The 13667-nt window shown below is 43.8% G+C and overlaps 1 protein-coding gene across 1 annotated transcript; it reads right to left on the bottom strand.

Moving 5' to 3' along the window:
* Window positions 1-3521: 3521 nt before the first annotated feature.
* DCS_05877 (uncharacterized protein) lies at window positions 3522-4460 on the bottom strand (the record flags this gene model as incomplete). Its single annotated transcript, XM_040803178.1, has 1 exon — window positions 3522-4460. The coding sequence occupies one exon, from the start codon at window positions 4458-4460 to the stop codon at window positions 3522-3524; it is 939 nt and encodes a 312-aa protein (XP_040658211.1).
* Window positions 4461-13667: the final 9207 nt, after the last annotated feature.

The following is a 13667-nucleotide window of genomic DNA, read 5'->3' as shown; positions in this document are numbered from 1 at the left end:
GGGGGAAACTAGTAACAAGAGAACTCTTCCAATAATTCAATTTGGTACGAAGGGAGGAAAAGGAGGTTGCAGTAACGCGACCTACTTATCCCCTACGTAATCGCATCCCGTGCGATTACGTAACCCTAGTCTAGGTCACTTTGCCTATGTAGTGACCTGCCTTGGTCAATATATAATACACATATCCCTTATATATACTTCTAGCTAACTAGGTAGGTTATTCAACCTTATTTTTTTGGTACAATCCTATAAGGTGGGCATACAGTATTACTCCTTTACTGATCGGTTGGACCTATACCGGCGGCTGCAACATGGCTGTAACCTTAAATAAGTACTAGCCTTTGGTTAGATCCATTCAAAAAATCCCACTGCGTTTTTTGTAATCGTACCCCATACATTATAATCGCTTACTTGTTATTACAGTTGCATCGCATACAGTGAAATATTCCCAATTCTTACCCAGTTACTAACTGTACTAACTGGCACCTATTGTGAGAAGATCGGCTGTTATACAATAAAATAAATATGAATTCCTACTAGTTACGCTGTAGTAGTACACTAAAAATGGTGTAGCGGATTAAATACCAGCCACATTGGACTACAATAAGTTTAAATCATGCAAGTCTGTTTGGAATAAGGACACGATCTCTATATGTAAACTAGAATAGTAGTATGTACCCTACCTTACCCTACTGATACGGAGGGAGAAGAAGGGATGAACCAATCTACAAGGCTAGACGCAAGGGTAAAGCTCGGCTAGGCCGGGAGGTAGGACAGACTCTACTCTCTTAGGTCTGCCCTTGCAATTGAGCGGCTACAAAGGGCAGAGAATCGTAAAAGCTTGGAAGAAGGATGTGTGTTGCGTGTATATAGTAACTAATAGTAGACTAGGATCACGTAATCGTGTGGCGCACGATTACGGAGAGGATAAAAGTAGCCGCACAGGTACAGCCTCTTTTCCCTCCTTTCGTACCAAATTGAATCCATTGAAAAGAGATCTTGTGTTACCAGTATCCCCCAGAACCGAACCAACAAAGGACAAGCTTTAGTCTTGAATACAACCTCACAATTGAACGAGGGGCTCTTGCTTACCTAACTGTCTCTCAGACGGACTCGTCCATTACACAATCAATCAATCAACCAAGATAAAATCTGTACATTCGTATCTACAATCCGTTCGACAGTATCAGAAGTTATTGCATTCTTATTATTAAACTTCTGACACCTATTCTACTGTTACCAACATCATGATTGATTCCCTAGTCCGTCTAGTATACTTCCAAATGTCTTTCTTGGAAATTGCACGAGAAGGTACTAACTAGCATATCCTGCCATGTATTACGAATAGTGTTGGTTAGGTTCTGGGGGAAACTGGTAACAAGAGATCTCGTTCAATAATTCAATTTGGTATGAAGAGAGGAAAAAGAGGTTGCAGTAACGCGACCTACTATCCCTCTGTAATAAAACGTAGTGTGATTACGTAATTATAGTTTAGGTCTCTCTGCCTACGCACCGACTTGCCTAGGTCAATATATACACACACAGGCAGCTCTTAAAATGTCCTGAAACTCCTACTTGCTTCTTACTCCCTATCGACCCAACCTTCGAGATACAAGCCGTTCCAGTATTCGATTTAGTTGTACCTTTGTTATTGCATCGGCTGGGTTGTCGCTCCCGTTAATCCAACGGATCTCTGATATCTGTCAGAAGATCGGCTTTTACACAGTGTAATAATAGATATACTACCAGCCACAGTAGATTACTATACAGTGGACCCAGCCACAGTGGATTACTATACAGTGGACCCAGCTACAGTGGATTACTATACAGTAGACCCAGCTTACAGTGGATTACTGTAAGTCTAAATCATACGAGTCGGTTGACGAGTCTGTTTACGAGTCTACTTGGAATAAGGACACAGTTTCTGTATATAGACTAGAATAATGGGATATACCCTGCCTGACCCAACGAAGACAGGGGAGGAGCGGGCATCGATTCAATCAATCATTAGTATCCGATTGGGGTAATCTTACTAGTATAAATACCAGTACTTTAATACTAGTTACTAACGGAATTTAGCCTCTACCTAGATTTAATCAAAAACTATTTTAAAAGAGTACTAGAATCCGAACGGGCGTATACTTACTTTAGTAAGCTACTACTGGAACTATAATATTAGATTAACCTATATAAGAATATTGAGGACTGTATAACGATATCGTATATCGATGTCTTTTCTCGCCTACCCTACATTCTGCATCACGTATCACGTGATGCACAGCAACCACCCTATGTACATAGCTTCCCCAATTCCCACTCATCGTTCTCTTCCTTTTTTCTCCTCTCTAGTTCGAAAATTCTATAGTCTTTGTATATGCTGCCTTCCTGCTAGCCCGCATCGTGACAGACTGTACCCGGGAGGGGATATTACAGCTAGCCCAACGACTCTAGAATACAACCGAACCCCAACCTAAGCAAAAACTAAATACAAGAAAAGGGGAGGTACTAACAATAAATTTCTGCCTTCATTAATACCCATAGATTCTCTATTGGATTAAGGTCTAGCGAGAAAGGCGGCCAGATCATTAGGTTAATCCCTTCGTATTCCAATAGGCCTTGTATAATTCCAGCTGTATGGACTAGTGCATTATCTTACATAAAGATATCTGTAGGCCGTAAAAATGAGAATAGAAAGGAGTTATAGAGCTCGAAGATAATGAAACTATCGACTCGGCCGTTAAGAGGAATAAGATCCGTTCGTTCGTTATATCGGAAGGCAGCCCAAAACATCTGCTTTACGCCCTTTGTATAATGTTCGAAGATATCGTAAGCAGTAAGTTGATCTGCCGGCCGTACGAAGGTCCATGTTGGCCTTGCGCCGGCACTCCGTTTAACAATAGACTTTATCGCTCCAACCAACATTCTTCCAGTCTTGATTTCGATATCTATTTGCCCATCCAAGCCGGAGAGAGGTATACCGATCTGTTAGATGCGGGCGGCGCCGTTGGAGCCATTTTCGCCTACCCATTTCGCGTAAGATCATACGGAGGGCCCGTGCTTTGACTTTATGGTTTATAGCTTCGAGAAGATTGTTTGTTTTAATATGCGGATCTTAATGCGTAACGATTTCGTAAATCTGATCGCAATCCTCTTCAGAAAGAGACCTTGGGCGCCCGGAATGCGGTTGGGATATATATTCTTTTCGCTTTGCTTCAATTTGGTAAGTATAACGGATTGTTGAGAGCTTAACTTCTGGATGGGCTGCTTGGATCTGCCTAAATAAGTAACGAAGGGACCGTAGCTCGCAAATCCTTAATCGCATTTGCAGTAATAATTCTGTACCTCGAGGCATTGTTACAGTTGTTGTTATAGTTGGGCTTTAAGATAGTATATTGACTATATTTATTACGTTTGACGCGTATGTGAGTGATTGTTATGATACTAGCGAAATAGGTTAGGTTAGATTGACTAGGAATGTAGTACTTGAGGGTGGGCAAATACTTTTTGCTACTTACTGTAGATTAGCTACCAAACCGGATTGCACGGCGTCCGGTACCTCGATGTCCAGATGTAATTGGTGAGCATGAATCCTCCCCCTTGTGGGCACCTTGCTGGGGAGTTTTGCTAAAACATACATGTGACAATGGCATACCACCATCTCGCACCAGTTGGACATTCTCAACCGTACAAGATTCACGCCTTCCACAATGTCTCCCAGCGTAATACTTAAACTGGTCGCACGCGAAGGCAGGCTTGAAATCCAACCTATATGGGTGATTCTTATAATAATACGAATCTAGGTACTCGCATGCGTCCTCCTCACCGCCACAATTGATAGTAGGCTCGACGTTACAAGATCCAGAAATTGAAACGTAAAAAAGGTACCTGCGAATAGCACAGTCGAAGCCTAGTGGGCAGTCCTCTGTATACCATTCCTCTTGTGTATTTGAAGTCGACTGGGTATGCTCCCCATGAATTTCCTCTGTGCGATCGTTTTCGACTTTGATATTAAAAGCTGCTGGACCGCCTTGTAAACCGCCCGAGACTTTGGTCGAAATTTTCCAGCCTGTCGTTGTAGAGTCGGAATCTACAAGGGAGAACTTTGCGACGGCCGAGTTTCGACTAATGTCGGATGGATTGGTATTGGCGTTGTAGTCAGGACTACTAGTGCTGCCGAAGTCTGTAGCGATTACAGTAAAGTTATAGACAGTCGCTGCTGATAGCTTGAACCGTTGTTTGAAGTAAACCCATTCGCATGAAGCCCACTTCATGAAACAAGGAGATTCGGGTTGGCTGTACTCATACGTATGTGGTCCTTCATCGGTCGAATCAAAGATCAATTGGGTACTTCCGCTGCGGAGACCATTGAGGATTTCCTGAACCTTTCCGGGGTATTGTTCGCCGTAGACACCAGGCCAGTAAGTAAGGGCCACAAATGCGATAAGCGAAGCACCGAACATTATTCTAGGGGCCGCGCGGTATACAAGGAATTATGAACGGGAGGAAAATAAACAATAGATGAGTAAACGACGTGTTTATGAGTCTCGGGCGTTTTGGGACGTAATGATAAAAAGTCCAACAACGTATTCTGTACAATAACAGAGATGCTTCATATATATTGTTCCTTGCTGGAAGATGTAGCCTATATATAGATAATTCTCATTTACAAATAATCCCGAGGCCAATATCGCGCATAAATCTCCTAGTGCTGTATGTAAATGCAACCTGCCGTGAACGGTGGGTGTACACAGCCTCATCGCGTAATCTTTACCCCACAATGGGGCGTGGGGCTCGGTTCACGCTACTCCGATTGAGATCAGCAATGCGACGAAAGTGATCGCATCAGTTATTGGCTGGCTGCTTGAACTGGTTTGCAGCGTCTTTAATTCTTTAATGAATAGAACCTCTTCTGCCAGTTCTAAGAGTGCCCCTGCTAGTCTGCTCAGTTGTATCTCTAACCTTATTATGAATCCTTTTCAGGTTGCTCTAAATTAATGAAGACTCACGCGTCCTTGCCCCATCTGATCCAGGCAACGAACCCTCTGTCTGACTCATTTGGGGTGTCTCGTTCCGGACCACTAGGTCCAAGCTCCAGTCATGTGGTCGAGCGCACACATGACTTTAAAAATTCGTAATCCGTCCAGTACGGGGTGCAGGAAGCTGAAATGAAACGTACTACTGGCTAGCCTCCGTAATGGGCAATCGGCCTAACCCTCTGTCTGACTCATTTGGGGTGTCTCGTTCCGGACCACTAGGTTCAAGCTCCAGTCATGTGGTCGAGCGCACACATGACTTTAAATATTCGTAATCCGTCCAGTACGGGGTGCAGGAAGCTGAAATGAAACGTACTACTGGCTAGCCTCCGTAATGGGCAGTCGGCCTCGCCGATTCCGAAATCGGCCAGCGGGCGAATTCCGGCTGAGCAGGGTTCACGAACTGCCGCATAGCATACGCAAGGTACTCAGTACAGTATTGTGTAGGCTTCCTAGCTTATTAATTAGGGTGCACAGATACACAGAAACTGTCAGAAGATGTGCCCTACTATTGTGCTATTAGTGTAGTTGGCATTATTAATGGTACTGTCGAAAGTAAGAGATGAGGAAAGGGGTACTTATACGATACGATCTCCTCTGTTCTACTCTGGTAATCCGGGATAGACTAGTTCCTAACTACGGTAGCGGAATCAATTGGTTGAATTGAATAGATAAATAATAAGGTGGTAAGGAGCAAAGTAGGCTCCGTATAACAGTCTTACAAACTATAGTTTTAGTGATCAATTGAAGAAGTAATAATTCAGTGTTCAATTGGGCAAAAGGTGGTAATGAGGACAAGTGGTAATCTTGTGATTGACTTGCTTATTCCTTTCTGATTTCAGGAGAGACCAGCGGGTTATTCATAATAGTCTGACTACAATCGTACAGGCTCATATTCTTGTTCTATTTGTGACGTGGGAATCTGCTCCGTATCCTACAACAGCTTCTAAGTCGTTAGTTGATGTATCTTTACAGACCGTAATCTAATTCATTGTTATTGTTCTGGTACGATATGTTATTCGTTGACCTCGTTGACCGAGATGGCTGATAGGTTGACCGAAGTGTAGGTAGCGTAATAGTTGTGTAATATTCATCCACTGTACGACTTCAGAAATAATATCACCACAGTATAATCAGTATGACTTCGCACTCAATATATTGTGTGCAGCCGATCTTCTTACAGATGCCTTGTTACGGACTGACCCCAGAAGGGCATAATCAGCGGCCATGCTACTAGCCGTTGCGCCATGCGGCGCCCCCTTATTGCATCTAGCAAAAGGGTACGTATTGACAAAGCTGACACTTTATCAATTAGCCACGCTTATAAAGGCCGTTGCTGCTCTTCTTAACGATTGTACTTGGGCAAAGCCTAAGACTATAACATGCCTAGTTATTACGCTGCAAGCAGCTGCTAGATTATAGCAAAGTAACTACGGAATAAAACTCTCCCAAACTTTGGTTGTGTGTCGCATGGCATATAATATCCGTAATTCGTACGTAGTTGTATAAATTCGAAACTGAACTTCATGCAATTGTCCATATTTATCACCTCGCAGCAGCTAATGTCGGATCATTCGTTCATTATTGCAAGTACAGCGTTTGGTGAGGTGTGGAGTGGCTTATCGAGAGTGGGCTATGTTTAAGTGGGGGGATCTCATGATCGTAATCTACGAAGTGCCGTTGTTCAAGGGCCAATGCTGGGGAACGTCCGGGGCGCATAATCACAGGTGGGGATGACTGGATGAATGCCCATGCCGAAAAGCAACAGCTAGTAGTTTGAGGCTGTACCCAAATCTCGTTTCCTGTACTTCGTAACATAATACCGGTAGCAGATCTCGCTGCAAAGCTCCCACCGCACCTAGGTCAGGGGCCGATTTTGGAATAGAAAACGCATAGAACGAGGCGTTATGATTGTCTTTCAGGAATCAAGGAGAATACGAGGATGGTCCTTATGGAGCAGTTTGTACTCTCCCCGAAGTCAATTCTACGTTACGCGCACAAGACTGAGATGGCGAGGTGTCGAGCTGGCAAGCATAGAGGAGACATAGTGTTGGGAGTCCGTCTGGATGGTGTTGTGGTTAGATGAAGGAGTTGTAGGATAGATTTCTGGACCCTGGTCGCCATGACGTCATGGGAACCATGATTGCCCCGAAACCCATGCCAAGGGTGGATCCGTAATAATTGAAGGATTCGACCAGCGTATCACAAGTCATGCCCCACTATTAAGTAATTAGTATTGTTGGCTGTACGAGATAAGAGATGTGGAAAGGGTTACTTTTCGATCTCCTCTGGACTACTCTGGTAGTCAGTAAGAGGTAGTCGCTAAACTAGGGTAGTAGACTCAATGGGGATAATTTGGTTAAGTAAATAAGAAGGTAGCAAGGAGGGAAAAGAGGCAGCGCCTGTGCGGCCACTTTTATCCTCTCCGTAATCATGCGCCACACGATTATGTGATCCTAGTCTATTATTGGTCACTATATACACATGACACACAGAACCGTTGCTTGGGCAGCGCCCAAGTGAATATACGGTGTATAACCCCTTACAGCCGAGCTCACTAAGGAGTTCCATCAATTGACGTGCGAGCTGAAGTATTTTTAGAACCTGAACGACTAATTACTTTTGCGCATTATGCCGGTCATTCAATACTACTCCTCGGGTCTCTTCTCGATGGTGCAGTAGTGCATACGAGGATCGAAAAGGCACGAGCTTAGGAAGAGTTTGCAACAGTAGATTAATTAGGGCTTGAACCAGTAACAGCCCTACGGGGAGAATGCCTCCATATTGTTGTTATATCGCTGGTAGACAACGTAGAGGGATGCTACCGGAAATTGCGCAGCGTATTTGCAATGGGCGCACGATGTACAGGGTAGCAGCGGGTACATATAGTCACTACAGACAAGACTTTCCAAAACAATTAGCAAAACAATTCCGACGTAATTTTCTGGGGCGCCGGATAGAGTCCTCCATATCCACCCAGGCATTAGTTGGATCATACATCTCTAAAACGGGCGGCCGGAAGTGGTTAACTCCGCAGTAATCTTATTGTCACGATGCTGACTAGCAGGAAGGCAGTATGTGCAAAGACTATAGAATTTTCGAACTAAGGAAGAAGAAAAGAGAAAGAAAACAGTGAGTGCGGAGAGGAAGGGGCCATATACATAGGTGGTCCGCGCATCACGTGATGAAGAGTGTAGGGTAGGCCAGAAGAAGAGTACGATATACGATATCGTCACACTTATAAGTAAAAACTACCTAAACCCAGTATGCTCCGACGAGGAGCAATAGAGCAGAAGACTGTCAATCTAAAAGACCTGTATTACGGATCGGATCATTTTAAATTCCGTAGCTTTGCTATTTCCTCTTTCGGTCGTTTCATTTATTATAAAGGTAGGAGCATTCGCTGTTGCGCCTTGCTTTTATTGTACCAACGGGACGGAGCTGATGCCAACTGACAATATATACATGCACGGATATGTAGGAATCGGACATAATCTGTTCTATTGCATTAGCTGCGCGAAGAAGACTAACTGTCCGGGGTCGTAATACAAGTCCGTTAATTGGCTTCGTTGGACGAATCTGGATGAGACTTGTTCCCTGACGGATTGTAATAAATTATTAGCAAGAGTGAAGGGATAGCAAGGAGGCAGTTGATTCTCTACGGTCAGCTCCAATAATGAGCGGGACGGTACTATTGCTTTACGGACAACTATCGGGCGTCCGTACGCAGACAAGTAGCTCCCAGGTCTGACGGTTGTTGCAACAAGTAACCGACTGCTGCTCCCGCTAGGTAGGGATACATAAATAGAGCTAAGGACTTGCTAGGTCAGATGCATTCTGGCTTCAACAGCTGAAATGTAAACAACTATACAGAAAACTCGTCAGCCTAGTCTATAGTAATACTGTAAGGCGCGCCACAGGCGTGTAGGCCTTATAAGCGAATGTGAGGTGCAGTACCCGCACTAAGTGCGGATACTGGCGGATCTTTTGACAGTTTGGCCATTTGGTCGAACGGTTAACTGGTCTATTGTCCATATAGGCACACCTCCCCATATGTGTTACAAATACGGCAGACCAATTACGGAATGTCCGGGCGGAGGGATTTCTGAGCCTTTGTAAAACGGTCATACTGTAACGATATCGTATATCGTACTCTTTTTCTGGCCTACCCTACACTCTGCATCACGTACCACGTGATGCACGGACCACCCTATATATAGCCTCTCCCTTCCCCGCACTTATTGTTTTCTCTTTTCTTCCTCCTTAGTTCGAAAATTCTACAGTATTTGCACATACTGCCTTCCTGCTAGTCCGCATCGTAACACATACGTCCCCTGTATCTTGTCCAAGACAATATCTAGTACCACTCTCTAGTTGTCTTCTTCTTTTGCAGCGCAATTGCCCCTGGTTCAGTCTCCCAGCCTGATACTAACGCGAACGTGAGACCCCTATTCTAGGCGGCGTAGTGTTGAGAACTGTAAGCGAACTGTATATGTTCTGTAAAGCGTCCAAGACTTTGCCGGGGCGTACCAGTCTTACTAGTCCACGCGATTGCAGCAGCCCTAGAGCAATAGCCCCTTGCCATCAACGGCCACTTCCGAACCAGGGAGGCGGGGGGGTTGGTGGGGGAAGTCTGAGCGAATCATACTAGTAATAATTGTACTTGTTTTGCCTTTTGGTTATTGTTCCCTCAGAGCTTCTTCAACTGGAAAGTAGCCACACGAGGATTGAGTTTTGCTATTGTAAAGAGTGCACTATTGTCTTACCGATTTGAATATACTACAGTAAGCCCATGTCCTTGTCGCTAACAGATCAAAGAAGATACCCGCGAGGTGATTGTTAATGGATGACTACGGAGGTTGAGAGTGACTGCTTTATCCAGAAGGACATCACTTCGTATACGACGAGCTTCCAGCCCTTTGTTGCAGCCAGTAAACGAGACCCAACAAGCGAGCCAGGTCAGTCAATAGTAGTATTGTGAGACACGCATTAGAGCTTTGCGGTTACAATAGACATCTGGTTTGCGAGAAACGTTTTGCCCAGCAACAATATTCGTTTATACCCAAGTTCTCCTAAGGCCGAAAATAAGCCTCTAATAACATTGTCCAATATCGTTCCTAGTCCACTGCAGGGGCTCGTCTACTGTGGGGCTTCACCCCTCGCCGCTATTGTATCTATGGTCCGCAGTGTGTATGTATGTTAGCAGCCATTTAACCTGTTAATTTTATCCATGAGCTTTAGAAACCACCAGCATACAATTATAGACGATGTTCTATATACATACTGCAGCAGACAACGCAACATTATTTTCAGCAGAAAAAAAGCCCTTTTCCTCACTAAGTGGCTCGGCCTTCTATGGTCTACAGTTCAACCAACAGGAGTTAAGACTAATAAATGTAGCAAAGGCCAGCAGTATAACAATAAGAAATAGTAATAAGATCTCTAGCGTACTGGCTAGGCGTTCTATCTAGCCACCCTAATAGCAAATAAGAGAAAGGTCAGGCAGAGGCACAAGGGAATATAGAGCGAATCAGAGGCTATAGAAGTCATGCTTGTGTAAGAGTCATGCCGGCTTAGCAATTGCCTATCTTATTTTCAGTCTACGACTTCTGCTTAGACGCTACCCCCGACTTGCACCGCGTCTCTGCCGCAGAATGGACCAGTTAAAGTCGGTAACTTCGTTTACCTGTTTCTCCCGCGCATGCTTATCAGAATGTGCATAGAAGTGCCTGTAACTTTAACGGCACATTGTTACGCTTTCGAACCTCTGTGCGTACTGTGGAGAAGTACGGACGCTCTGCAAGAGCAAACCGGTCTGTTGGTGGCCGATTGTCGTTATTGCTCTTGCACAGCTACTAGGCCAGAGTAGAGAGTCGTTAAGTGCTATTTGTTGTCCGATAGTTAGCCTCTCCTTCCCATGCTGACCTGCCATGTGTCATAAAGTATCCGGTTTTCCAGACTAGAAAGGCAGTTAACGATTAGTGCGCATCGCTCTGTAATCCTGCACTTGGATATTAGGGTAGAACATATTCGTAGAGCATAGAACACGAATGCTCAGCGGAGGGCCGATCAATCCCTGCATATATTACTATATTGCTGACGTCTGCTGCTCTGACAACAGAGACAGAATGCTATGTCGTTTGCGCTGGTGGACGTTGTATATTTGTAAGGCGCGCTACAGGCGTGTAGGCCTTATAAGCGAATGTGAGGTGCAGTACCCGCACTAAGTGCGGATACTGGCGGATCTTTTGACAGTTTGGCCATTTGGTCGAACGGTTAACTGGTCTATTGTCCATATGGGCACACCTCCCCATATGTGTTACAATATTAGTTACTGGATATTTAAAAATACATAAAGGTTGTAATCTACCGTATCCGTTACGTTATTGAAGCTTCATTTAGCACTTTGTTCACCCGATACGCCAACAGAATGTTCGTTGTTAATATAAACGTTAGATTCCAAGTACCATTAGATACTGAGGCAATAGAACCGCAAAAGCGAAGTCCAAGGCAAAGGCTACTAAATTACCTAAACATCCGTTCAATCCCCCCTCTAGGGATAGCTATTTCGTCGTTTTCTCTACAAGCAGCGCTACAACAACGACTAGTAGTACAGAGTCTGCAGAAGCTTTAAATATAGACGTGCTGCGCGTTCTAGGAGAGCATATATCGAACCTATCTGGTATAACAGCCCAGAGCAGGGAGGGTAATTTAACTACTTATATTACTCCTCCCTCCGTTTAAGCTAGAAAGACAGATCAGCTAATATTCTTTACAGATAACAACATTAGTACTATAGATCTTCTAGAGAAAGCAGTAGAAGTATATAGGGACGAACCTTCTACAAAACGAGGAAATTTCTTACCTTAAGGAAGCTCTTTAATGTCTTTAGCAATACGTACACTACACCTAGCTATCTGTAGGGAGGTACTTTAAGGATCCCTTATCGCCAAGGCCATATGGCACGGGTAATCTATTATACATTACAGCTCCAAACTATACCGACTTCGATACCTTATCCGGAGAATAGGAAGCCCTACGTATTATTGCCGAAGAATTAATTAATGGGAAGCTGCATTGTATAATGCATAAGGTAGGGAATAGATACGATAAAGTAATTCATTACGACTGACGGCTGGAGTACGGGATATTATACATCAGTACTAATACGTATTGTTGGATAATATCGAGAACGAAGAAAGACATATAACGCTAGCATATTCTCGTAGGTAATACCCGTACTTACCGGTAGGAAACCCTTAGTACCTATACTATAATCCCAGGCAAATACAGGTACAATACGGCGTATAATCCGAGCGCGCGCATCCGTCCCATAGTACCTAGTACCTTGCTATTTTATAGCTTGTCGTAATTACCGAGCCTCCACACTCCGCCTCCAAAATGACTTCTAATTAAACCTACTTACTATACAATATGCCATTAGTATATATATATCTAGCCTACATCTGCAGGTTTATATGCAATTTCTACAATTCCTAGTACCTTCTTCGACTAACTTTATTATTATACTTGGCTTCGTTTTCCTCATTTGTCTCATCGGGCCCCTAGTTACCTAGGGCAGACATTCCTATAGTAGCGGTTATAAGACGGAGTTTAATAAGGAGGCTTCTATTTCCTTTGTAGGTTTAAGACCTAAGGACCTAAATAACTCTTGCAATTTGGATGCGCAAGAGGTGGGGGTAGTGGAAGTATATCGCACGGACCAGGGAATCAATCAAGGCTGTTAGTAACAGCAATAAGGGGTGCCAGTTAGTAACTAGGCAAAAGTGCACAATTGGTAGTACCGAATTATACAAATAAATGCGATTATTCTTCTACCTAAAGTGCAAGGGAAGTACGGCTATTTATGCCTACAGAGTAGTACCGTATAGGTCCAGATTGTAGCTGCGCAGTTACACTATAGTTTGATCGCCCGTTTGGTCGTACAATAGTTTAATTGCCCATTTGGTCGCACAATAGTTTGATTGCCCATTTGGTCGCACAATGGTTTGATTGCCGTTTCGGTCGCACAATAGTTTGATTGCCCGCAGTAGTACTGTAGGCTAGCAATAGCTAGTAGCGACTGGGAGAGCGGCAATTGTTATTCCGATCAATTGGCTCCTGTAGTCGACTGGCTACTACGTATACAAGTTGTATTATAGTAGTAAGTTAGCCGGCAGTAGTACTGCCGTTAGTCGTTCCGAGTAGTAGTTCGGAGAAGTAGTATATTGTATACTATTGGTCAACTCAATATACTTACTAATACTTACAGTATAGTATAGTATCTTTACTAGTAGTAGTACTACTAGTAACAATAGGATAGTATCCTATTTGGGTAGTCTTACTAGTATAAATACCAGTATTTTAACACCCCCTCTATTTAGCTAGTATGACTACTGCTAAATAGGGATCCCTTGGAGACCTAGTAGGCCAAGGTAGCGTTGGAAGAGATCAGCGGTAAGGGCCTTAGTAAGGCCATCGGCAGGCATAGACTTAGTGTTCAGGTAACTGATTTTGGCTAGTCCGTTTGCTGCTTCTTACCGAATATACCGGAACTTTAGCAGTATATGCTTTGTTCGGTTATGCTGATTGGGATTATTAGCGTTAGAGATAGATCCATTATTGTCGTACAAA

The sequence above is a fragment of the Drechmeria coniospora genome, chromosome 02 (assembly GCF_001625195.1).
Source record: "Drechmeria coniospora strain ARSEF 6962 chromosome 02, whole genome shotgun sequence".
NCBI lineage: Eukaryota > Fungi > Ascomycota > Sordariomycetes > Hypocreales > Ophiocordycipitaceae > Drechmeria > Drechmeria coniospora.
The sequence above is the reverse complement of the archived record's forward strand: the minus strand, read 5'-3'. Positions and strand labels throughout refer to the sequence as shown.